The sequence below is a fragment of the Mucor velutinosus genome (assembly GCF_035048745.1).
Source record: "Mucor velutinosus strain NIH1002 chromosome Unknown tig00001540, whole genome shotgun sequence".
Taxonomy (NCBI): Eukaryota; Fungi; Mucoromycota; class Mucoromycetes; order Mucorales; family Mucoraceae; genus Mucor; species Mucor velutinosus.
Window position 1 is genome coordinate 1519585 of NW_027041893.1, and position 25858 is coordinate 1545442.

At 39.6% G+C, this 25858-nt stretch overlaps 9 protein-coding genes across 9 annotated transcripts; 3 read left to right on the top strand and 6 right to left on the bottom strand.

Annotated features, from left to right (window-relative positions):
* Positions 1-77: 77 nt before the first annotated feature.
* On the bottom strand, positions 78-1593 carry ATC70_004593 (uncharacterized protein; the record flags this gene model as incomplete). Its single annotated transcript, XM_064823895.1, has 2 exons — positions 78-1348; positions 1401-1593. 2 exons carry the CDS (start codon positions 1591-1593, stop codon positions 78-80), a joined length of 1464 nt encoding a protein of 487 aa, XP_064688720.1.
* Positions 1594-5140: 3547 nt separating this feature from the next.
* Positions 5141-6063, bottom strand: RPS21_1 (40S ribosomal protein S21; the record flags this gene model as incomplete). The annotated part of the gene is made up of 3 exons (XM_064823896.1): positions 5141-5841; positions 5928-5957; positions 6030-6063. 3 exons carry the CDS (start codon positions 6061-6063, stop codon positions 5141-5143), a joined length of 765 nt encoding a protein of 254 aa, XP_064688721.1.
* Positions 6064-6391: 328 nt separating this feature from the next.
* On the bottom strand, positions 6392-8674 carry ATC70_004595 (uncharacterized protein; the record flags this gene model as incomplete). The annotated part of the gene is made up of 6 exons (XM_064823897.1): positions 6392-7220; positions 7293-7348; positions 7408-7623; positions 7722-8031; positions 8097-8563; positions 8621-8674. 6 exons carry the CDS (start codon positions 8672-8674, stop codon positions 6392-6394), a joined length of 1932 nt encoding a protein of 643 aa, XP_064688722.1.
* Positions 8675-9022: 348 nt separating this feature from the next.
* On the bottom strand, positions 9023-10143 carry ATC70_004596 (GAF domain-containing protein; the record flags this gene model as incomplete). Its single annotated transcript, XM_064823898.1, has 4 exons — positions 9023-9267; positions 9334-9727; positions 9799-9967; positions 10028-10143. The coding sequence occupies 4 exons, from the start codon at positions 10141-10143 to the stop codon at positions 9023-9025; spliced, it is 924 nt and encodes a 307-aa protein (XP_064688723.1).
* A 2059-nt stretch (positions 10144-12202) lies between these two features.
* Positions 12203-14474, top strand: ATC70_004597 (uncharacterized protein; the record flags this gene model as incomplete). Its single annotated transcript, XM_064823899.1, has 8 exons — positions 12203-12215; positions 12278-12490; positions 12544-12684; positions 12741-13468; positions 13528-13626; positions 13683-14003; positions 14062-14200; positions 14260-14474. The coding sequence occupies 8 exons, from the start codon at positions 12203-12205 to the stop codon at positions 14472-14474; spliced, it is 1869 nt and encodes a 622-aa protein (XP_064688724.1).
* Positions 14475-15651: 1177 nt separating this feature from the next.
* On the bottom strand, positions 15652-16740 carry ATC70_004598 (uncharacterized protein; the record flags this gene model as incomplete). The annotated part of the gene is made up of 3 exons (XM_064823900.1): positions 15652-15896; positions 15960-16012; positions 16070-16740. 3 exons carry the CDS (start codon positions 16738-16740, stop codon positions 15652-15654), a joined length of 969 nt encoding a protein of 322 aa, XP_064688725.1.
* Positions 16741-18253: 1513 nt separating this feature from the next.
* Positions 18254-19073, bottom strand: TAH18 (NAPDH-dependent diflavin reductase; the record flags this gene model as incomplete). The annotated part of the gene is made up of 6 exons (XM_064823901.1): positions 18254-18422; positions 18483-18580; positions 18633-18710; positions 18776-18902; positions 18951-18988; positions 19044-19073. The coding sequence occupies 6 exons, from the start codon at positions 19071-19073 to the stop codon at positions 18254-18256; spliced, it is 540 nt and encodes a 179-aa protein (XP_064688726.1).
* A 1431-nt stretch (positions 19074-20504) lies between these two features.
* TUP1_1 (general transcription repressor) lies at positions 20505-20897 on the top strand (the record flags this gene model as incomplete). Its single annotated transcript, XM_064823902.1, has 1 exon — positions 20505-20897. One exon carries the CDS (start codon positions 20505-20507, stop codon positions 20895-20897), a length of 393 nt encoding a protein of 130 aa, XP_064688727.1.
* Positions 20898-23574: 2677 nt separating this feature from the next.
* On the top strand, positions 23575-23964 carry ACS2_3 (acetyl-coenzyme A synthetase 2; the record flags this gene model as incomplete). Its single annotated transcript, XM_064823903.1, has 1 exon — positions 23575-23964. One exon carries the CDS (start codon positions 23575-23577, stop codon positions 23962-23964), a length of 390 nt encoding a protein of 129 aa, XP_064688728.1.
* Between the last annotated feature and the right edge of the window lie 1894 nt (positions 23965-25858).

A 25858-nucleotide genomic window follows, 5' to 3' on the forward strand; every position in this document is an offset into this window, starting at 1 on the left:
ATGTTGAATGAAATGCTAAGATATGATATATATATATATATATAGTACACGGAGGAGTGAAATAAAAGTAAATGCAATTATTCCTTCTTTTCATCGTCCTCAAAGCCTTCCTCAGCAGAGAATTCCGGTTGAGCTGGTTTTCTTTCACGAGGAAGGTTGATGCTGTGTTTAAGGCACCACCAACAAAAGATGGTAACAAAGACAGAGCAGAGAGAGAGGGCAAATGTAACCACTTTTCCAAGGTAAAAATTAGGAGAGTCGCTGACTTTCCAAATGCCAACACTGATGAAATTTGGTACGAGATTACCAATACAATTGATACAGGCAATGGCCAAAGCACGGGTATTTGCATCCAGAGCAAAGATTTCATTGATGAATGAAAATACAATGGGAAACATGGAGATATTGTTGACAATGGCAAAGGAACTCAACATGAGCAACCAGAACGGCGTTTGACCATGATTCACAGCAAACAAGACGATATACCAAACAGAGACCCACAGCTGTACAATGATAATGATCCAAGCACGCTCACTGTACTTGTCAGAGAGATAGCCAATGAGCACAACAGTGAATGCAGCAAAGCCAAAAATGGGCGAGACCAGATAATTGGAATAAGCAGAGCCATAGCCCATATCTCTCACAATAATAGAGAAATTTAGAGGAAGCTGGTTACCAAGATTGATACAGATGAAATCAAACGTCAAAAGATATGCATAGGGAGTAGCCAAGACGTTTCTAAAGGTGTTCCAAGTGTATTTTTGAGACTTGATTTGCTTGCCTTGACGTTCCAGACGAGCATAGGCGCAATCCTTTTCCTCGCCTTGTACCCAGTTCGTGTTGTGAGGATAATTTGGAAGGAGATAGTAGCCAAAGACACCAACAAAGATAGACATCAAGCCCTCGACAATGAAAAGCCATTGCCAACTAGCTTTACCAGAAGCACCGTTTAGATTGGTATTGATGCCAGCGGCAATGATACCACCGATAGCGCCAGACATTTGGTTACCGGCCATAAAGATGGCAGTACGAGTAGCAAGTTCTTCGTTTGTATACCAAGAACCAATGATGAAAACCATGGATGGGACAAAGGTAGCTTGAGCCATTCCGAGAATAAATCTCAAGCCCCATACTGCGTTAGGAGTCTTGGCTACCGAGATACAACAAGTGATGACACCCCAGATGATTTCAGCAGTAGGCAAAAAGTACTTGGGCTGGATGCGAGCGACGATCATGTTTGTAGGAATTTGAGGGATAATGTAGCCGATAAAGAAGAAAGTAACACACCAATTGTAAGCTTCAGAATCGATACCAACATCGACATCCATGCCATTGGTATAAGCATTTTCTATAGAAAGTTAGCAATTTAATTGTGTCTATATGAAAAATGATCCACTTACGCATGTTATTACGCACAAGATTACTGGTAAAATAAGAAAAAAATGCAAATGTCAACAGACGAAAATCCAGCTTTCTGAGCAATCTCTTTTCCACTACAGGGTCTACATGGATCTCTGATTGAGTTGGAATGGCAGTGTTCTCCTCACTGTAACTTGAGTGAACTGATACTTCATCTGTATTAGTGTGGGACATTTTGGATTCAAGCCTGTCAAGTTTGAAACTATTGGATCTATGTCATATTTTGTGTCTCTTCTATTTATACTAAAGCAACTTTATGGCGGATCCCTAGTAAGAAGAGCACTTTTCAGGTTCATCATCGTACTGCTTTCATCATTGTCGACTTCGTCCAATGACCCCAAAGATTACTACTCAAACTAAAGCCTGTCATTGAATGTCAAACATGAATATGAAATGTCTCAGACTATTCCGTTCAATCACCAAATAAGCAATATTTTCTAACGGAAATCGCCGTGGTGTTTAATCAAATGGCAAATTTACATTTCCATGTTGCCTCTTGCGTAAAATAGTCAACAAATGAAGGTAAAATACAATTGATTCCGGATAAAATTAAAGATGCTATTGAAAGATGGAGTGCCACTTATGAAGGCTTCTGTTGCAGTCTAGCAAGCTTACATGTACATTATCTTGATCTATAATTTTTGTAAAAACAAAGTTATAGTTATCTATGGTATCTAGATTTGAATGTGTAACATGTCAATAATAGGTACATTAGAAAGGATGTTACCTGACTTACCCCGCTGTGTACGTAGCGATATGATAAGATATTAAAGGCTCTTATCATACCTATGCGGGGAATGCTCTTGTTTATTTGTGAATGCTATGGCATCATTTTGCACAGGGACATAGGCGGGAAATTTGCTGAACAAAGCAAATTATTTTAGAATTATTAGCCAAAAAGTTATATCCGGTTTTAAGTACTCTAAACATACTTTCAGAAATCATGAAAGCAAAGGTCAGACAATATCGACAACCATTGTGTGAGTGAATTTTACACTAATAGATAGAAAAAAAATGGATAAAACATGTGCATACAGGTTCTATATTTGAAAGAAAAGATCCAATTGTATGCAGATTATTTGTAGTGAAGCCATCTTACGACTTTCTGCATTACTACAATCAGAACGGTATTTCAAATGAACTCATCAAGGGTATGTTTGCGTGCTTAATTTTATATATCCCCAATCATCGTTTCTTTGCTAGATGGCGTAATATCTTTAGCGCTCGTATGTAAAATTCAGTAGCGTTACACTTGCAGGTAGTGCAGCAATGGTGATTACACGATTGTGTACTGTACAAAAAGAATATTGGCAGCTTTGTCATGTAAAAGCCGGCTGAAAAGTATTTGAGTGTTTTGGACTGAATCATTCGAATTGCTGCGTTGATATGCGTGTTCTCTCACTGCAAATATATACATTATGCCTGTAAATCTCGTTCTTCTAAGAATGGTTGTAATACAGTACACTCCAATCACATAGTAATAAAAATCCTCTTTCAACATTCTAGTTGCAGCAATTGATCGCTTACAAAAGGCGTCAAATAATGAGCATATAAAGGAATGGTATATCGAAATGTTCAACCAAACTTTATTAGATATTACATAAGCTTCCCGCTTTATACAGTGTTTACGTGATTACTGGCAGAGGAATAGCTTTTACGAGCAGAAGCTTAGTGAATAAGCAAATGCCATACAGATACTTAGGGGGGAATGTGATGGCAACTTCAAAGATCGTATCCATCACCAACCCAGTTTGATTTATGATGTATTTGAAGACAATACTAATTACAGGTGCCTCAGTGTCGCTCGGGTAATAGCAAGTAGGCCGCTTAAATGATCATGTTGAATTTATGTAAGCTAGATTAGGTTTTTGTTTGAAGATGTCCCACTAGCATCTGCTTTTTTATCCAGTTTAAGGATTTCGAGTAAATTATTACATATACGTTTCGTATATTTCCACCAAGAATCAAACTTTTGTTCTTGCAAAAACGCAATGAGAATGACCCGAAGATAAGCTAGTTGAAAAAGCTCATATACAACAGATGTTGCTTTAAGGGCCAAGCAAAGGAAAACGCGTTTCAATAGAAATTGTATTATATTGTCCTGTTTAAAGATAAAAGATACAGCGCCCCAGTCTTCACTTCCATGTTTAAAAAACATTCCTGGTTTCATGCATTATGTAATTTTGACTTTTGCTGTCAACACCCTAATATCGTGTGAGGTTAACGACCTATTACTGTAAATCTGACTCTTCTACAACTCTCCACGTCTGTGTCAATTGGAGCAATTTATGTACTGGCAGATGGCATACTTGCATTGCTTTTTACTACTTAAAAGTGTGTGAAACACAGCGAAATTTGAATGCAATAAAGCCGTGTTTTCTCGCGTTCAAAGCCGTCTTAGATTGTCAGAATAGCACCAAACAGTTTCTCTCATCTAAGAATTACTTTCTGACACCTTTGCTCAACTTTTTGGGGACCAAAAAACATGGCCAAAAAGCATGAGGTACCTCTCATGGCTTTCATCGAAAATCAAACGATCGCGTTTTTGACCTTGAAAATGAAGACTTTTACTATGGTATATCTTGAATTAAAATGTTTCTATCGATCCAAAGCAACCTCTGAAATCATCTTTGTGGAGTGTTGATATATAAATTTCTGACATTTTGGCCAGAAACCTCTTTTCATAGTTTCGTACATTATTCGGTAAGTTTATTCAAAACATCTATCTTACTTGGTACCATTGGATGCACCTTGAAAAGCATTCCAAGAAAACTCAAAGGTGCACAGAATAGTTGGTTCGGTTATATAGTCGAATATGGAAAAAGAGTTCAACGAAGTCGAAAGTGAATCAGAAATTTCCATTTCTAGACAGAAATAACATAAGCGGACGTTGAAATGTTTTGGCTGGCAACAGGTACCATCATGGAGGGTGAATGCTGCTTTCAAAAGCTGATAAAAAGGAATTTGCGAATCGAAAACGTGTTACAGCTTAGCTTTAGGGTTTGCTTCTGCCTTTGTTGCATACTTCCATAACTGATGTATTCAATGGTTGAAAGTTGCTTACTCTAATGCGAAGCTTGATGCCAAATGGCTCAGTTTCATGTGTAAGGTATATAGTGCCTAACTTTGTCATGAATTACAAGGATTGACCATATTTTAGGAGCCTTCTGTCAACACAAAGAAAGAGCTAGAATAACTATATCGCGTTATAGCATCGCACCAAACTCTCACATAGAGACAATTTAGCGCACATGCATATTTTGCTCTCAAAGTTTGTTACAAAGTGCTTGTGTAGCTTTCTAAATGTAGTATTGTTCATCAACCCAAGAGTTCATTGTCAAGACGATAGATCAAGTCTGGTCATGGAGAGAAGTCATCTAGCGCGCTTTTGATAATAGCAAAATCCTCGCTCGCTAAAAATATGTTCACAAGGTATTATGCATTTTGCACTTCCTGATCGATCATCGTCATGCGATCGTTAAGCTCACATATAATATGCAAACATTGACATTTGGCGATCATTCCATATCCAAATTGATCGATCTGTGCCATCCGTTACTGCCAGATACAACATTATACACTACTACTATCCCCATTCCTCCCTCGCCTAAGACGCAATACATAATAACCTCTGCAGTTTTTGTGTATTATTAAAAAAGAGTAAATTTATTCATATAGTTACCAATTTCTAATCATTTCGACTAACAGAATTGGTAAAAATTTACTTTCTTTGCTTTTGGGCAAGGAAGTCAGAGAACTCTTGATAAGGACCCTTAACGAATTCGGACTCTTCCCAGAGATCGGGAGTCAAGAAGCCGTAAGTGTTACCAATGGCAGCGAAAGTAGCCTTGACAAAGTTACCGAGAGTACGGGTAGAACCACGAGAGGTAGTATAACAATCGGTGACACCAGCCAATTGAAGGACACGCTTGGCAGTGGGAGAGGCAACGATACCAGTACCACGGGGAGCAGGGACCAAACGAGCCATGACGGAACCACAACGACCAGTGACCTTACAGGGGACGGTGTGAGGCTCACCAAGGTTGGAACCCCAGTAACCACGACGAACGGGAATGATGGCCAACTTGGCAAGGATGATACCACCACGGATGGCAGTAGCAACTTCCTTAGCACACTTGACACCCAAACCAACATGACCATTTTCGTCACCAATGACAACGAAAGCCTTGAAACGAGTACGTTGACCGGCAGTGGTTTGCTTTTGAACAGGCATGATCTTCATGACTTGATCAGTGAGCTTGGGAAGGAAGTAATCAACAATTTGATACTCCTTGATAGGGAGAGAGAAGAGATAGATTTCCTCGATAGACTTGATCTTGTTAGCCTTAACAAGACGACCAAGCTTGGTAACGGGAACCCATTCGTTCTTTTCCTCACCACGTCTAGCACGACGGGCACCACCTAAATCCACATATCAATATCCCAATTCATAGACATAGATGATCAAAGTATCTAATTGCTTTGATATGGCTGTGTCGTATACTTACGTTGACCACGTCCGCGACCAAATCCACGACCTAATGATTGAACCATGAGTGAGTATTTCGAATCCTGTCAGATTTTTTTATTTTGCTGAATAACAAACATACCACGAGAAGCACCGGCAGAAGCTGAGTCGGCCATACTACAATAACATAATCATCCATCCATCAGTAATCCATCCTTCATCATCCATGTTGTGTCTGTTCATCGCATGATGCTCAAGTATATGGATACTCACTTTAATAATATCAATGAAGAAGGAATCTACACATCTGGCACATCTGGATCCCTATTTTAGGAGATTCTTCTGGAGTGCGTGTGTCTGTGGACATGACCCCTCCGCAACATTTCCGGTCGGAGAAGCTCGATGGATCGAGTCGATTAGTGGAACTCAACAATGACAGTGGTTGAATGTTCTTATAATGTTTTCTTTATTCATATAAATATCTATCAAATGCTGTAAAGCAATCTACAATTTGGCTTCGGACTCGATTTCAGTGTTTAACAAATCTCTCAAATCATTAGCAGCATCCTCAAGACATTGCTTGAAGTGATGAGTACCGTTAACGTACTTGGTGCCGTGCACTTCAAGATCTTTGACACTGGCAACGTTGAATTGGAGAGCATTCCCCTTGATCATGTAGGCACAGCCAAAGCCATCGTTGACAACTTGACCCCAACCGTAACCATCAAAGTGCTCAGAGGACAATTGGGATGTGGAAAGGTACCAGTGAGAAGAGTAGGCATTGATAGGTTGAGTAAAGAGTTCAGGCTTCTCTTCACCAGGCTGGATACAGTTCTTCAAGCCAAAGAAATGACGATCAACGCCATGACCATTAACGGCATCAGCCATGTAAGCACCTTGAGTCTTGAGAGCAGCACGGAAAGCAGCAATCTTTGATTGGTTATCGAGATGAGGATCCTCCATAGCCTTTACGAACGCAACAGATTCAGTGGTGACAGTACGAGCAGTCTCAGTGCGACCACGTTGGAATTTACGAGTTTGAGCAGATTCATAAGTAGGGCGGGATATGCCAAACATCTTGTAGTAGGCCAATTGAATGACCATTTGAGTGAAGCCATCAGGGGAACACTTGAACTTCTTGATCAAGTTCTTACCGTAGGATTGGTATGACAAGACAGTAAGGTCATGCTTGGCGATGAGTTGGTCAAAGTTGGATTCGGCAGTTTGAATATCCTTGATGATAGTGTCGTTCACGTGGAACTGGATCTCCTCAGGATTAGGAAGATCAGAACGAACCTCGACATCACCATGGTTGATCTTATCTCTGTTTAAACTGCAACATGATACAAAATCCCAAACTGTGAGAAATTCGGCTGAGATTCATGTTTATGTAATTTATGCTTACCCATCACAAACGTACTCATTCAAACGGCAGGTAGCAGTGCCATCCATACAAGAGTGCTACAGATATGTTATCAGCCATCTACTCGCAATCTACACAGAGCATACCTTCTACTTACCTCTCCCATGAAACCAGCCTTACCATTCTCATAGACAATGAATTGCAAAGGTTTATCAAAGAAACGGTTGCGGCCATCACCATGCCAGCATGCACGAGAGCCCTCATCTCTTGTCACAGGCTTTTGATCATCGAGACAAATGACAAAATCGGATGATTCTACCTTTTCTAAATAGCGGGCGTTATCAGGATTAGCAGCCACCAAACGTTCTCTGTACTAGATGGGTGTAAGAACCTTAAATTTGTTTCCCATGAAAGGGGTATCCAATGTCCGAATAACCCCACATTTTCTGGTTCGAGCCAATTGAAACTTACCTCTGTCCATCTATCACGGTTATCTGAAGTCAAGACACCAATGGGAAGACCTTTAGAAGATCCTGCTTGATCGATGATTCTTTGGAATTGGTGTTGGAGCTCGTTGGTGGATAATTGCTTGCCGTTATGGAAGGTGTCAACAACGTAGAATTTGTTCTTGCGAAGGACTACCACGTGGTTATTCTTGACAGGGTCGAAAATGGCCTCATAATCAGATGGCTTCTTGGGCATACGGCAGTTGTTGAACATGTACTTGTAGGAATCCATACACATAGGCTCTCCCTTGGCCATTTCAACAGACAGAGTTTTGCTATGTAGTGTCAGTTGCGCTGTTTAATACACACACCCCCCCCCCATTGGATCGCTTGTACTTACTCAACAACTTGCTTCTTGAACTCGAGAGCAGCAGTGGTGATGGCAGCAGCACGTTGAGCAGGAGATTTGCGCAACTTGTCGTCTTTGTACAAAAAGAAGTAGCTGACATAGATCACAACGGGATCACGGTAACCCATATAAGCTTGGTCCAACCACCAATCTTCCATCCAGTTGACGACGCTGGGATCATTGAAACGAGCTACTAAACGCTCCTGTAGCTTTTGACCAAAACCACCAGGTGCTTCGAATTCCTTGGCGGCTTGCTCAGTCTTTTTGTATTCGGCATCATCCAAGAGAGGGCGCACAGATTGGAGGTACTTTTGCAAGGTACCGCTTAAAGCAGGCACAGGCAACTTGGGCAAATTGGCTTGATACTTCAACATGGGGCCAGCAGCCTTGGGGTCGACAGGTGTCTTGGGTGCAGGTCTGGCAGCAGATGCCATAGCACGACGAGCAACTGCATTCTTCTAGTTTCTGAATTAAGCACATTTTTCTCGAGCAATCCTGGCTATGTGTATACTTACGGCAGCTAATGAGAAGCGAGGGGTGACTCTAGTAGCGTTTTTGAGAAAGGACATTTCTGCAGTTATTCAGAGAGGATGAATAAAGAAGAAGAAAGAAGATGGAATAGTGAATTTAGCAGCTAAATTTAAGCAAAAAATATACTGTTTGAAACTTTAAAAATCGAGGATAGATTTGTGTCAGCAGAATTGCGTGTCTGAATTGGTTACACGGTAGGCCATTTGTTGATATTGCAACAATAATTGAAGGGGAGCTGTGATTTTTAGCAAGCAAATCATTACATCGCTCGTGCGACTTTCCTGACTGAACTCTTAAATATGATAAATTCCTTTATTTTTATTAAAATTACACTTAAATGTTTCCAAAAACAAGTTTATATCTACATGTACAACCTATCACCTTCTTTAGAAAGCCATGTTCATGGCCCTCATAGAGTACTCAACACCCAAGAAAGTAGCAGCATTAGCAGGGAAAGCTCTCAACATGGCAGGACCAAGGCCCTTGAAGAGAGCAGCAGGACCATCAGCCTTGAGAGTCTTCTTGAGACAATCACCCAAACCACTGTAAGTGCCGGCAGGAGCAGATTGCAAGCGAGACTTGAGGACATCGGGAGGAATAGCAATGGTCCACATAGCAACACCAGCCATACCTGACAGGATATTTGTGAATTAGTCTATTTTAGTCTATAATGAGCATAGAAAAAAAAAGAACTTACCTCCAGCAAACAAGACAGCACCAAAGCTCAAATCTTCAGGGCGAGTGCCTTCAGGAGTGAGACCCTTCTTGATCAATTCGTAAGCAACAAAGTAAGCAGCAGAACCGGGAGAATCACGCAACAAGGTAGCACCAGTACCTCTCCAGATGGAACGAACACCACCTTCCTTGTACAATTGACGAACAACATCTAAAGGACCCTTATATTTTTGCTCACCACCTTGGCCTTGAATTTGCATCAACACCTTGACACGCTCAGATGGTGCCATAAACAAAGTGGTAGGAACAGCAGAGAAGGCACCAGCAAAGGTGATCTCAGCCAAACTGAGCTGCTTGTTGGTATTGCTTTTATCGGTTCTCAATCCATACACAATCTTCTTACCGAGATCATAAGACTAGCATTGACGTATTAATACCCTATGTCCTCTCTCTTTCTCTGTCTGCTAAATCAAATGAATAGACTTACCCAGAAACTGACTGCAAAGATGGGAGTGATACTGGCCAAGGGGGTAGCCATACCACGATATAAACCGAAAATACCATCCTTCTTTACAATTTGCTTGAAGCAATCAGCAGTGCTCTTGTAGACACCTTCGCTGGTCTGGAGACGGACCTTGACTAAATCAAAGGGTTGACTAGTGTGTGCTCGTGTTAAACATCTACTGCTCTCGGCCGAAATATTGATGAATACATACCCAACCAGCACAGATGCCATACCACCGAAACCGCCAGAAAGGAAGGACTTGACAGAGGAGATGGTGTCGCTCTTGATCTCGACAGCAACGGGTTCAATTTGTTCAGCAGTAGCCATTGTATAAAATAGTATTATTAGAGAAAGATGAAAGAAAAAGGGTGAAAATGGAAAAAGCAAGTTATTTAAGAGGTCTCTATTTGGGTTTCAGAGGCACGACCTTCAAAATTGCGGGGTAAATTCCGGTTGTTCAATTGGGTTTGTATACAATTCATATGAAGATGGCTGGGAAGCAGATATCTCACTGTCATCACAATTCATTGGGTGGCTTGCCTTACCCCTTTTTTCCCATCACTCAAATGCTGATAAGAGAACCTTGCACACTACTCAGTGCTTTTTGTATTTAGTCATCGTATTTCATATCACATTATGGGTTAGCATATTCCCCATCATCTTCCCAGATGTCTGGTTTTTCTGTACCTTTTACCAGATCTATCCATTCTGTCTGCGAACTGGGGTTTACCCCTGAATGTCCCATTTGTCAGATGTAAACATTTCTGCATGATTATGATAAAGGCTCATATCGAGCCGTAACCATTATCCAGATCAAGGGTGTTGGACTGATAGGTATACAGTGACTAGCCGATCTATCTTGCTACGCTCGATGTTGGCGCCGCCCTGCGGGCCCTCACTGAAAACATTTTACATCAGATATGATAAAATTTTGGTATATCAAGTAGATTTTAAACAATCCATTATTAGTAAAAGAAAGGTTATATTAGAGCCAGAAGGAGGTGGAGGAGGGGAGGAAGTATCTCTCTTAGCACCCTTTTTGCTTACATTGTTATCAAACGAAGTCTATTATTGAGACGATGTGGAAGAAAATTCAAGTTTTATGTAGCATTTTTACACCACAATCTCCATTTTCTGGTAGTAGTAGAATTGTCATACCATTAGCTGCCGCTGATGCTCTTAATATGGCGACATAAAACTGATCATGCGCAAATACAGGACTTGTGTAAGATCTATAGCGACTTTTTTTTTAAGATATTGCCATTGCAAGACATCTTTATGAGGCAAATATCCCAAAAAAAAAGTATTGGGGTTAATTAATTGTCCTCCCAACTCCATTGTCTTCATTTAATCAGCATCGCAATTATCATTGTCATCATCAGAAAGGCATTTGGGTCAGCCAGCAGCGAAACAGCAGCTTATTTTTTCTTTTCAAGATTGGACAATTGTTTGGCGTCAATCTGGTGGCTCAGGAAGATCTACATGTCAAGATATGAAGGCTTGAAAGTTGTCAAATTTGGTTATATTTTGCTTTTGGAGTTTATTTACACGGTATAAATCACATTTTTGGCTGCTGAAATCTTCTGGAAGGGCAGTTCAGCAGCCTGTGCAATGTTTAATTCGAATAGGAGGCATATTTGGTTTTGGTAAAGCTAATTCATGCAAATTTCGATACGTTATGTTGTTGGTAAGAGTGTTAACAATGGAAATGAAAACCCGCGTTTGCTGCTTGAATACTATGGTTTTGCATCTTCGCCTTGTCATATTAACACCCTCTTATAGGTCGACGTTACCAAATGTTGAATTAAATGCGTTATGTTCTTGGTGGATGGGCTTAACACTACCTTACGAGTTAACAACTTATTATGCACATGTGTTCAAAGATGCAATGCGCTGCCTGGATACCTTTGACACTAACTTTGTCATAAATTGATGTCAAAACGCGGTATGGGCGTAAGTTTCATCTCGCGTTGTTTACGCATCTAATTGACAAAAGATATTTGATTGCTCAATTCCCATTCATGCAAACAGCACCAGCAACTGCTCCTGATTCAACTTACTATAAGTTTGATATAACAAAATCACGGTAGAATAATACACATGAACGCCATCTCGTTCAAGTACTTTTGCAAGCGTCTTTATCAGTCAAGATAGAGATGAATGATGGCTGGAAACAGAGTTCGAAAACGTCACATGAGTGTAGATCAAGATGAGTTGCTGTGTTTACAGTAGCTAATTGCCATGACTTGAGCAAACATGCAAACTTGATATTTAATGTTGTCACTTGGCATTTCTTTTTCTCTCTCTCTCTCTCTCTCTCTCTTTCATTTTTATCCCTGCCTTTTTTTTTTCTTTATACATACACCAAGCCAGACATCCTTGCCTTATGGAGAACCAAGGTGCCTACATCATGCTCATGCCATGTTTTGTGCTATCATTATCTAACAGTCTTTTGCAATAGATTTCTATACCAACAACCGCCGTTCAAGAAGCCACCATCAGCAGCAGCAGCAGCAGCAGCAGCAACAACAATACCAGTATTACCAGCTGGACTCAAGAGCTGATAGGGCTTCTTCTTGGCGATCCTCTCAAAAAGACCCTGATCCAGACATTCCTAGCAAGAGAAGTTACAATATCAATGAGAAGAGTTCTGTTGGTATCGAGCGACTCAACAGTAAGTAGTGCATGCAATCACCCGTACACAAAAGCGTCTAACACAGGCCACAGCTAGGGGCGCTTGCCAGCGAGATGACAGAGTCTCTTCATGGTGCAATGATGTTCAAAGACATCGCCTCAATAGTCCAAGTTCTAGTTTTACGGTGTTCAATGACAATCAATTGAATCAAGAATTACTAGTACAACCAGGTGGTAAGTTGTTCACTAGGATATAGTTTTAAATTAGTTGCTAAAGATGTGTGCCACAGTTGGAGCTCATCTGAACCCAAGAGGCCCTCCGGGTTTACCAATGCCTCCTTTCTTGCAATCAACGCATGTGCCTAGCTCTGTCAGCACTTTGCAACTGGCCAGTCCATCCCCTGCTAAGCGTTTCACACCTGATGATTTGAGATCTTCAAGTAGCATCGTCTTGCGTCCTCTCAGTGCTGTCTCTCATATTGGTTTCAGTGCTTTCAATCAACGTGCACCTGAATCCGTCCAACAATCTCAGTCTTTTTCGCCATGGCCTACTAATATCAATGTATTGCAGCTTCGTGACTCAAACCAGCAGAACCTCTTTGACAGTAGCCTCATGTTGCACAAGCACAATGAACTGGGTATGAAGGCCGTTGATACATGCAAGCCCACGCCTGCTCCTCCTCGAACCTGGTCTCAGATAGCAGCCAAAGACTCTCAGCAAGTGACTCGCCATACATCCAGTACTACTATTATCCCTGCCAAAGCAACTGAATCAAGAATCTCTACGATGCAAACAGAGCGTACTGGTTCAAATATCCCACTTGTGAAGGAAGAAATGGATATTGATATGGCAGAAGCTTCTGCTATACCAGCAAGTCAATCACAAACCGCTCCTGTAGATTCTCCTATTCGTAAATCAAGATACATCACTGACTCGTTGGCTTTTATCTCGTCTGGCGTCAGTAATGACCAGAATATGTCAGTTATTCGACCTTACATAGTACTCAAGATCAAAAATGTAGTGTGTGCTCTGGTGCATGTAGTTCTCTTTTTCCTACTAACTCATCTACAAAACAGATATCATGGAATGTGAGTTCATCTGATATTTACGACACACTGTCTCGCTACAACACCCTCAAACTCCCAGATGCTACCAAGCTCCCTCAATGCGTTCATGTAGGCTATGTATGATGACTGAAAATTACGCTGTGAACAAACCCTCTTGTGTCTAGGTTTTCATGGATATCAAAACTGGGAAGACCCTAAATACTGCCTATGTGGAATTAGAGATGAATACTTCCTCGCCTATTCAAATCGACTTTATTATTGGTAACATCAAAATTCCCCAAGCTCAGGGCCGCCATATCACTGTTACTCGCAGTTCGTACGATGAGCTCTGCAACGATCTCTTCTCGCAATGGAAGGGTGAATTCACAGATGGCATGGCATGTCCTCACACTGATTCTCGAGACTCTTCAGCTACTCAGAAATCACAATTTTACATTGGCCAACGAGATTTACAACGCTTATTGGACATTTGTAAATTCTTCAAGGTGAGTATAATGACATTTAGACTGCAAATATGCTGAATATCATATCCATTTATTATAGACTTTTTACAACCGTAAATGTGCTGAAAGACCATTCGAGTTCTTGATCACCATCATCATGAACATTCCCTGGAAACAACCTCGCGCCGTTACAACAGCTCAACGAGATATCATTTATGAATGTTATAAGCTAGCAACAGGTAATTGACAGTGATTTACAACCACATGATAATGAGCTCACTCTCACATTGTATTACAGAAGCACTTTATAATCATATGGACCGCCCATACCACTCATTCGACGATGAACTGTTGCCTCGAATGGTTCGCGCTGCCATTACCTGTGATGGATTTACCGTCAAACAAAAGAAAGTGGTGCTTGGTAAAGCAAAAATGGAGTGTCCCCCTGATATAGAGTCGTATATGCAAGAACCTATTCTCCACCCTGCCGATTTGACCAACTTATTCCGTTAAGAAAGCAAAAAGGTATCTCTCATATATTATACAGTATCCATCGTGTATTGGTTTTTTATCGCTTTTTTTTTTCATTACAAAAAAAAAGCCATCCATTCTCTTACATATCTCGAATAACTATGCATTTAAATAAATTCTATAGTCTTTAATAGTAAATAAGCATTGTTTTTAAACAAATCACCTTGGTTTTGCGTTGATTAGTCGGGTCCACATGGTCTTTTATGTTGGATTCAAGATAAATTCATATTGTGTTTCACAAACACGGGCATTTGTGCACTTGAGAAACTCATTTGATCGAAATATTTGCCTTAAATGTAAGTGGTATGTTGTGGTAACAGCATAACGTATTCAGCATGTCATTGTAGCGTAATAAAATAAGTGACAGAGCAGCAGACATGGCAATGTGATGCTTTCTTTTGATATCTATTGTATGATTGTGTTGATCCGTGCAGATTAAATGGAAGAATCCCATTTTTGTGATTTAGAATAGCGCAGCATGGCATAGTATCACTTGGTTCTTGGTACAATATATCATCTTCCTCTTGCTGCTACCTCAGCTTATAGGCGGATCAAGAGTCTCGATGCAGTCGACGCAAAGGCCCAAGATATAGATTGTTTGCTAGTTTCCTTTGAGAAACGGAGAATCAGCAATGCGATGGTTAGTTTAGAAACAGGTGAAACGCAGGTTTTTTTCTCAAATGCCACAGACAGTAATTCAAATTAGTGATCAAATTTTTGTGGTACATGCATGGAAGCAACATTTGGAGTTGCTTGTACAATAATGCGAACACAAGACCGTTGACATCATACAGCATGGAATAGACATACACTGTAAATGCACTGGCACATCATGAGCCCAGAGTAAGAATCGAGTTGTAGAATAGGATTACATGTCCGTGTCCTCCTATACCACATCATGCAATAGCAATGGCAGCATAGAGTAATTTTACCATATTGAGGATGACACGCATTTGCATACATACATTACATACAAGAGCAGGATATTTGGATAGTTATTTCTTTCTTGAGAAGAAGGGGCAGTAGTAATAATAGTCATATAAATAAATAGGGAAAAGTATTGTCAAAATAAGCGAGAAAATGTACATAACAGATGGAAAGGAAAAAGAGATGAATATAGGGGATATGCATATGGAATAGATAAATAGTTGATATATAATTATTTCGCAGAAAGGCTTGCTAGTTGTGTTTCCAATTCATATATACGTTGTCGATGATTGGTTACTTCTTGTTGTAAAATTCGAATGTGATCGACTGATTTTCGCAAGATGGCACCTTTATTAGGCTTATTGTTATTGTTACCATTCATATTCACGCTAGCAAGCTCCTCGAGCATGGTTTCAGGTAACATGGTTCCTAATTCTTGAATTCGCTCATTGATATTTTCTCTTCTACGACGTTCGACTAAAATGTTCAAATGCATGTTAGTTTGATAAAGATGTGTTGTCTGAAATGACACACGCATACCAGCATTATGTGATTCTCTTCTGCGTCGTTTCTTTTCAGATATGAGCTGCTGACTATTAGATATAGTTCAGTAACCCTGTTACTACAGATTGCATAAATCTCTATCTTACTTGATTTGAATAGATTCGTATTCCTCCAAGCTGCGTGAGCCTGTCGCAGCTAAACTATGACCATCTACAGGTTGGTGGTGAAAAGCTGCTAATCCGCCCATGTGACCCATGAATTCGAATCCCATATGAGCAGGAGCTGAGAATGGTTGATGCTGTTGCTCGAACGAGGAAGAGAGTCTGTTTGTGTTATAGATGATAGGCGAACCCACAAACATGTCATTGCTGATGCTGTTGTGTCTTTGATGGTTGTAGAGATACGAAGATGGCTGCGAATTATTGGAGAATATGTCCAAGGAAGACGAATAGTCGGATGGAGATTCTTCTTCTGTGTTATCAGGCTGGTTGAATTGTGATGGGAAAAAAAGTATTTGTTGTTGCTGATGTTGTTGTTGTTGACTATGATGTTGATCAGGGACAATCATCAAATTACCCATGGTAGATGATGGTAATCCAGCGGACAGGGAATCCACATCATCGAAATCTTGTAAAGCGGGCGAGTTGGAGGATGGCGATAAGAACTGCTGGGTATAGCAATCAGAGAAATCGAGATGCTGATCGTCCATGACATTGAATAAGCCATTGTTACTGGATTGCTGTGCCTGTTGCTGTGTGGCTAGCAAGTGGTATTCTGTTGGGTTCTTTAGCTTAAAGGGCGATGCAGTATCTGTCATTATTTGAAAAAGATGGCCAGGAAAAAAAAAAGATGATAGAGAATGAAAAAAGAGCTGAAAAGGGTCATGTATTTATACAAATTCCTGGAAAGCATGTTTGTGTAAACCTCCCAAAAAAAAGCGGGTGCTCCAGTCTATTTGGCCAATCCAACGTGGAACACAAGAAAAAAAAAGGGACATCTGATGAATCAAATGAACTTTGGGCGAGTGTGGCCAGAGTTACCCTTTCTTCAGCTCTTCAAATATGATAAGTGAAGGTTGCTACTTTGACAGCTTTTCTTTGTCTTTCTCTCCCTTTCATCTAATGAGAGATATCAGCAAAATCTGTATCGTCATGGTCTGTGCATTGTTATCTGCAATTAAATGTAATCGCGGGTCTAACTAGATAACGACCATGCTATACGTAGTATTACAGATTCTTTGATTCTACAAGCTCCACATGTACTATTCATATTCATAATGGATTTTGATTTCTCATTGACCAACTTTCTATTGTAAGAGATCTTTTTTTTTTTTTTTTTTTTTTTACTCCTTTTTCAAAGACTATTTTTGCCATTTTGATCCGAAATGACGACGCCGTAGTAGCATCTGCCTTTGTTGCCGCACCATCAATGAAGGTTATGGATCACCAGATTGAGCTCTGCTCTACTGTCGAGCTCTATAAATGTTCGACACTCCTGAGGGTCAAAAATAGAATGGCAGTAATCTATGAGATGAAAGGTTGAAATTGGAATTTTCATTAAATTTAGAAATATTAAAATGTTGCCAGGATGAGGTGGCTGAAAACTTGATAAATGTTTGAAATGCGCGATAAGGTAACATACTATATACAGTTTCGTATGCATTTGCTATTCTTTGGTCTTGTTTCGGCACAAGTACAATGCATGTCAATAGCTAAAATTCGAATGTTGCTTAAACTGGAGTCCTTCTAACATTATAGGTGAGAAGGGATGAAGCTTAATTTACGTAGAGAAGCACAGATATAAAAAATTTCAAATGCATGAATCTACTCTGTGCGTGCATTCTGTGTGCGATGAACTTTGATCATTGATAAGGCCAAAAACGAAGGCATATATTTTCTGTAAAATGATGGGCACCGCCATTGGAAGCTTGTAAATGTAGTTCTAGCTACTGCCAAACACCCGGCTCTCTGTGGTCTACAGAGGTCTGGAAATTGTATAATCCAGGGCCAACAGTATGTCATCTAAAAGAATTGAAAGCCTACAAACACGTCTGGGTAGTAGCTCATGGTAATACATCAAGACAATATTGAATGCAGCTACATTGTATATCAAGTTTTCTCGTATTTCTTTTAAGGGCTCCATCATTGGCAGCAATAGCTTATTTAGCGAAAGGTACCCCATCCTGCAACTCATTCTAAATAAAACGAAACATCCGGAATATTGGGGCTACACAGGCTATTCATGTGAATCGATGTTTGAGGAGTACAAGAAGGTAATTTATTCAAGACTAGAGTGCGTTGGAAAAAAAATAGACGATGCATCTCCACGTTTTAATAAGGATGATACCGATTTTGAATTTTAGACGTACTCTTTGAAGACGCATTGCTGGGCGCCTTTGTTGTTGTTTGTGATGCTGGTGGTGGCGAGGCCGATGGCGATAGCGTAGATCGTTTCAGTAAGTCCAATTTTTTTTCAATGGCTCGAATCTTTGCATCCGTGCTTGACATGTAATGGTTAATTTACGACATTTAGAACCGATATCAAGCAAAGATATCTTACCTTGCGTTTTTCAGCCTTTGGCCTTTCAATAGTGATAGCGTAGTAGGTTTGTGATGTGATGCTTGACCTCGTTTTTTCGCTTCATCTTGCTCAGGTGTCTATATTTAGTTTTTAGCACGCATAATTCAACACAAATGTGTGAATATTTACCATATGAGCAAATGATACCACCAAAGATTTACCTTTAATCGTTTTTCCGTGCAAGTTGCTGATGGCTTCCAATGCTTGCTTCATTTGTAGAGAGACTTTATCAATGAATAGGCACTCAGATAAGGATTTATAGCAATAAATACCTCTTTCGTTTCATATTCCAAGAAACAAAAGCCTCTTGACCGTCCTTTCTTCTCACCAGTCCAATGCACCATAACTTCAATAAATGTAATTTTACCAAATGGTTTGAAAAGTTGTATAATAGCATACCTAATATGTAAGTTGCTTTCATAAACAACGCAAAACGATTCAACTTACTCATTGATGCTCTCATCTAGATTACCAATGTACAGTCTCTATCATTTGTTTAATCAATCATCATGTAAAATAATACTAGATTGTTTTTCAAACCTTAGTATTGGCGCTTTTCGTTGTATTCATCTTGTTATTTTTGATATTTCAAAGTGATACTCAAGTTTTAAGAGTGAAATGAGAAAAAAAATACTTTTTTTTTTTCCAAGCATTACCTCATTTGGGTCAAAGCAATCATCATGAAGTGTACCCAGATGGACTGCATTATCCTCCTTGACCCCCTAATTTGAATATTTGAATCAGTTCAACTGATGAAAATGTGGCATGTATCTACTTGTCAAGGTACAAGGCTGCCGCCATTCTGTTGCTATGCTACAGCTGTCATCATAAACGGTTGTTATGATAGGTTTCAATGGTAGGCACAGCGGAGAATGAGTCCAACATTGTAGCCATGGTTACCGCAGATCACTTTTGATGCGACAACGGTTTCTTCTATATAGAAAACGGAATGAACGTCAAGCAACACCTATTATTTGATCGCAAGAGGGAATTATATATAAATGCTACAACTGATGGTGCTATAATAGACATAGCGAGCACCTTGCAGCACATCAAACCGTAGTCAAGCAATTAACGGTAACATAAGCCTATTTTAGATCCTCCTCCTTTCATCATAACATGGATGTCGTCTCAGCTATAATGCTCTGGAACAGTATGATACTTTTCTGACGAGTCTTTTTCTGCATCCATTTTGTATATTGGATTATGGATACTCAGTAAGAGTTGACGATTGATTAATCCGAAACAAAATTGCCCTGTTCGTTGTCAACAACAAACAAATGAAGAGAAGAAATTTTCAATCACCAATAAGATGAAGAACTATGAAGGATTTGGCAAGACCTAGACTGTTCATGTATGATATTTTTTGACATGTTACAGACTCAGATGTGTCTCTTATGATATGAGTCAGATTTACTTGGCAAACCTGTTAATTGACAACTCGACTACGAATAGCAACGCCACCATCGATGGTATGCTGCTTTTTTTATATGAATTAATTAATTTACACACATAAAAAGATGTCTTTTTTCGAGCCATATTCAGTCTTTAATTAGACAAATATGGAAGGCAGTACATAGAAGTAGTAGCACCACATGCGATAGATCTACAGCAAAAACAAATCAATTTGAATTGTTCTCGAACCCGGATGCTCGTTGTTTGTCCGCCGCATTTTGACAGACATCCCAATTGCTCGACATTGGCCAGATTGGAGCTGTTGCAACTATCATGATTGAATTCCAGAACACATCTCGCCCCTTATATTTGTTTATCAGGTCTTCAAGGGAACTGTTTAGCGTAAATCATATATGAAATGGGTCCCGCGTCAATTATTGAGAAAAGTATAAATACAAACCGTTTGATTCCCTTTTTTCTCCCTCACTTTCTTCATTCAATCAACACATTCTCTTCTTTTATAAGAGTCAACAAAACGCTGGTCGTTCTCTATTATATACACATTTATACACATCTATAGAACATTTACAAAACAAATACCTCAAAATGAAGACCTCTTTCTCTACTGCTCTTACTGCTTTGATTGCTGCTTTCGTCATGACAGCTGAAGCTGCACCTGCTGCCTCCAAACTTCAAGCTCGTAGTTCCATGTCGGGTGATGCTACATACTATTCTGTTGGAATGGGCTCTTGTGGCAATACTAATTCTGACAGCGAGATGGTTGCTGCACTATCAGAGAAGCTTATGGGTACTGGTGCTGATGGATCCTATTGTGGTAAATCCATCACCCTCAAGTCTAAAGGTGGCAAATCAGTTACTGTCAAAGTTGTTGACTCATGTCCCGGCTGTGGTGAAGGAGATGTTGATCTTAGTCCTTCTGCCTTCAAGAAGCTTGGTGCCTTGGATGAAGGTGTCATTCCCATCACTTGGTCTCTCTAAATGTTGTGCCTCTTTTGCGACTGGATTCGCTTTGAGCATTTTTTGCTTTTGAATGTATCATCACTCACTCTATTTCTGTAACTCATGTCATTTTCTTTCTGTAATAAAAGTCTCTGAAACCCACTTGATGTGGAAATTTCTCAAAATTTTATGATTTATGATACTTGATCGTTGTGTTTGCTTGCAGTATGCTTGTTTTTTAATAATAATCCAAGGCTCAATTGCTAAATGCATAAACATCTCGTACTAAAATACCAATCATGTCAGTTTTCTATACTTTTTTTTGATTTATTGGTACATTAGATTTGAGTGTTTACGACAAATTGTGCATTTATATCTGGGTATTTGGTGTATATAACATTAACATATCAAACAAACTGTGTGATGTTTAGGAGGTGATTGCACTACGTGCGCGATACAAATTGCACTTGTATACAGGCTTAAACCTCAACGTCGGCAGATTGCATACGAAAGACCACCAAACATAAGCACCATTTCGCTAGTATCAACATAGACGGGGCCACGGAAGGAGTCGCTGTTAATCCAGCTAGAGGCATCTCTACTCCATAAACTTTCGATTTGGTATTGCGCAGATAGATCAAGAGTAACCCAAGTGGAACCATTAGCATAGACCCATTGTACAGCCATTTTTAATGTATTTTTCAATGTATTTCTATAGATAAAAAAAAAACGACAACTGTCAAAATACTCGTTGTTTATATACCTCTCTCTCTATTTTTACCAAAAAATTATGCTATACATTTTGGCTTTGCCATGTAAAATTAAGGAAATCAACAAAAAGTGCCATTTTGTGGTAACAAGAACATTTACTCTTTAAGTAAATGGTGTTCGGTTTTCTTAAATGGGATATATGATCAAATTGTTCCAAACATGGCACAACTAGCCACCGGCAATGTTACGTGTATATACATTTTGCCAAACCTTAGATAACATGGAAACCTCATTTCATGTAGATAGTTTGAACTGAGTAGCGTTAGATCAAGTCAGACCGTTTGCTAAATGACCCCACACTTCCCCCCTCCTCCACAATATTGATATGCGCTATCTACGGTTACAATACTCTATTCATATCGTCAGTGAACTGTCTTGATTTCACACAAACAAAATGACCTAACGTCTGTACCACCTGGTAGAGCTTAGCCATCTAAAGTGGCGTATACTCGGGTGGCTCTGTAGTATTATAAACAAAACCGAATTAGATACCTGGAGATGCTCGCCCGATATATCCACCCAAAACAAGCAGTGACAGGAAGACAGAGTGATCATCATATGATATATGCCATACAAACACTGTGCTCTTTATTCTTAAACAAGTGCATTATAAGATGTTGAATGTATAGAAAGCGGTACCGAGAAAGACATTGTATCGAAAATGTTGTGCGTGCACTGAAATGGATGGATCTCGCTAGCGATTGAGGCATAAATAGCAGAATTTTATACGTGATGTAGGATCTATCGTACCAAAATATACGTCCCTGTACAATATGTTGTGCCACAATTAGCTATAACTTTACTATTTGTGTTCACAATACTACGGCAATCGTGATCGTAACCTACACGACATGAGCAGCTGTCATAGAAGGTATGACATACTTGCATCACTTCGGCAAAACCACCACAATTGGAATTTGATTTGAATAGAATGAAGCCATCAAGAAACCGTAGCTCTTGTCTTCTATGGTCTTGCCGCTACTATGACAGCCAGGCTGCAATCCAGAATTATGATATGGAGATGTATCTTTAGTCCGACTTTAAAGGATTTTAAAGATTGAACAAAAAGCTGCCATTCGAATAGATGATTGATTCAAGACTCAAGTAACCAAAGAAAAGCCAAGATCGCGTATTGATGTTAAAATTCTAATATCAGAGTGTTGCCTATTTTCATTCTTTATCCAAAGACATTTGTTGGATATGAGAGTGCTTTGGTGCACTTTAAAAAACAGTCGACAAATGGAAAGATGGCAGCTCGTGCCCTGAAACATTTTTGTTGAATTTGATATGTATAGAAGGTCCCAGGCCTGTTGAGGTCACTTACAGTCGTATACCCTCCTTTTTTTTACCTTTCATACCTTCCCTTTTTCCATAGAAATCAATTTCAACCAAACGAAATAACTCCATTTAGGTAGTGCTGTACAAGACTTGTTAGTTTTACAATTTTATTTGGAAACAAATGTATCAGAAAAGAAGGAACTTACGATTAGCAATACTATGATGTATTCATACATGTTTTCAGGCAGAACGCCTATTAATAATTGCACTCTTGAATGCTATATACCTTATAAACATTAACATGAGCTTATGCAATGACATAAAGATCTACATGGACAGTAATTCCGATACACAATGTCGTTCGGGAGGGGAAGACGCTTTGACCCCTGTACCATCATTTAGCTCTCAAACAGACTTACCATATACGACCATTATCGCTGGATTCAAGTGCGGTCTTACACGCTAAACACTCAATTACAGGTAGCCGACCGCCAAGTTCCAGATTTCTCTTCCCCCCACCACAAAAATGGTCCTGAATTTAGTATAAATACCTGACATTTTGTCCACAATTCCCAATATTCTGACATATAACCATATAACCAAACAAACGCAGGCCGTTTTCATCATAGACACTCTCATCCTATCTATTTCTTTAAACATATTCACAATGCAAATCTCTTTCTCTGCTGTTCTCTCCATCTTGTCCGCTTCTGCCTGTCTCTTGACCGCTCAAGCTGCTCCTGTTGCCTCCAATCTTCAAGCTCGTAGTTCTCAATCTGGTGATGCCACTTACTACGCTGTTGGTTTAGGCTCTTGTGGTGAAACTAGCTCTGATGATGAAATGGTTGCTGCTTTGTCTAGTTCCTTGATGGGTGGATCCAACAGTGATCTGTGTGGCAAGTCTATCACTGTAAAGTCTGCTTCCGGCTCTGTTACTCTCAAGGTAGTTGATTCTTGCCCTGGTTGCTCAGAAGGTGATGTCGATATGAGTGAAGCTGCTTTCAAGAAGCTCGGTCAACTCGATGAAGGCCGTATCCCCATCACTTGGTCTCTCTAAACTCTGGATCATCATACTGGTTATATCTCCTAATGACGACTGGTTTCGTTAGTCATATCAAAAACATTCACCATACCTTTTGATTTCCCTTGTTACACGATTACCTTCACTAGAAGTGAAGCTCAACCTCTTCTTTGATAAAAGAGCTATACATGCTGTGCATTGTAATAATAAATCATTTCCATTTACCTACCATCAATTCCCAAAGACACTGTATGCGATTGAATGTTTTGCTCTTTGAATGAGGGTTCAGCTTGATACGGACCATGAATCGCCTACTAACTCCATACTTAAAGCACTTGAACGCAATATTAGTTATATTGGTTCTTAGAAGACAGAATACTATACATTTACACTTGTCTTTTCCTATCACGACGAACATGCTTGAGACATAGTTAATTATTGCTTTACATAGCTTATATGTATACGCGTGTTTATGCTTTGGATGGCTCTCTACCTTTGCTTCGCTTCGATGAGAACCAACCTGCGCAGCGGCAGCTCGCGCTACCGATTGTCCTTGTGTATCTTATCAAAATACTGCTACTTTCATTTAGATCCTCCACTTACACATAAAAACCCTTTATATTATCTGTGGATCTGATTCTTAAATGATGCTCTACATCCATATATATACGTAGCCACTTCATATACGGGCAAGTATCATATTGGTATCTCCTCTTTTTAGTCCTTTGTATCCGTAGTACAGTAAAACCTGAGTGCATTTGAGCCGCGTTTTCTCGCGTTTAAGGCCATTTTAGATTGTCAGAATAGCACCAAACAATTGCTCTCATCTAGCACTTACTTCCTGACACCTTTGCTCAATTTTTTAAGGACCAAAAAAACATGACCGAAAATCGACCAAAAAGCATGAGGTACCCCTCATGGTTTTCATCAAAAGCCAAACGATCGCATTTTTGACCTTGAAAATGAAGACTTTTACTATGGCATATATTAATTCAAAATGTTTCTTTCGGTCCAAAGCAACCTCTGAAACCAGTTTTATGAGGCTTTCATATGCAAAATATGGCTATTTTCGCTAAAAACCTCATTTCAAATTTTATTAAATTGCTCAACAATCTCAGTCGAAACACCTATTACAATTAGCACCATTGGAAGCGCCTTGAAAAGTGCTCCAAGAATGTATTAGGAAGCATCGGCTGAAAACCACATTTCATATAGTCGAATATTATAAAATAAATTAAAGAAGTCAAAAAAAGACGAAATCCGTCCAATCTTGGACAGAAAAATAAACTGAGTTTGAATCAATTGTGGCGGCGGCATTGCTGCTGGCTGACCCAATTTCCTTTCTGTTGATGACAATGATGATTGAGATAATGGCTACGATGCTGATCAAATGGCATCATGGAGTTAAAATTACAATTGACTAGCCCGAGTAATTTCTTTTCTTGCGAGTTTCTCCTTATAAAGGCGTCTTTTGCAATGACAATATCTCAAAAAAGTCGTTGTAGATCTTACCCAAGTTCTGTATTTACTTATGGCCAGCTTTATGCTGCCATCTCAAGAGCAACATCAGCGAATGGATAACTCTCTTTACTGACTCTGATATAGCCTCCCCCCTTTTTTTTACTATTAACTGGTTGTTTAGAATCTACTTGATATGCCAGATTTTTATTATCTCTGATTTGAAATATCTTTGGCGAGAGCCGGCAGGACGACGCCTTCATCGAGCGTAGCGAGATTGACCGGCTAGTAGCCTTTATACTAGGATTAGTTTTCAAAAATCGGGGATAAAGAAGTATAGAGCAAACATTTGCCAAGTTATCCTACTTGTGTTGTATTTTGAAGCAAGTTTTCGATGATTTATTTACTGTATTCAACTGCAATCAAGTGATTTGCTTTGCTCAGCGCTACACCAGCTGCTGTTTACGCTGGC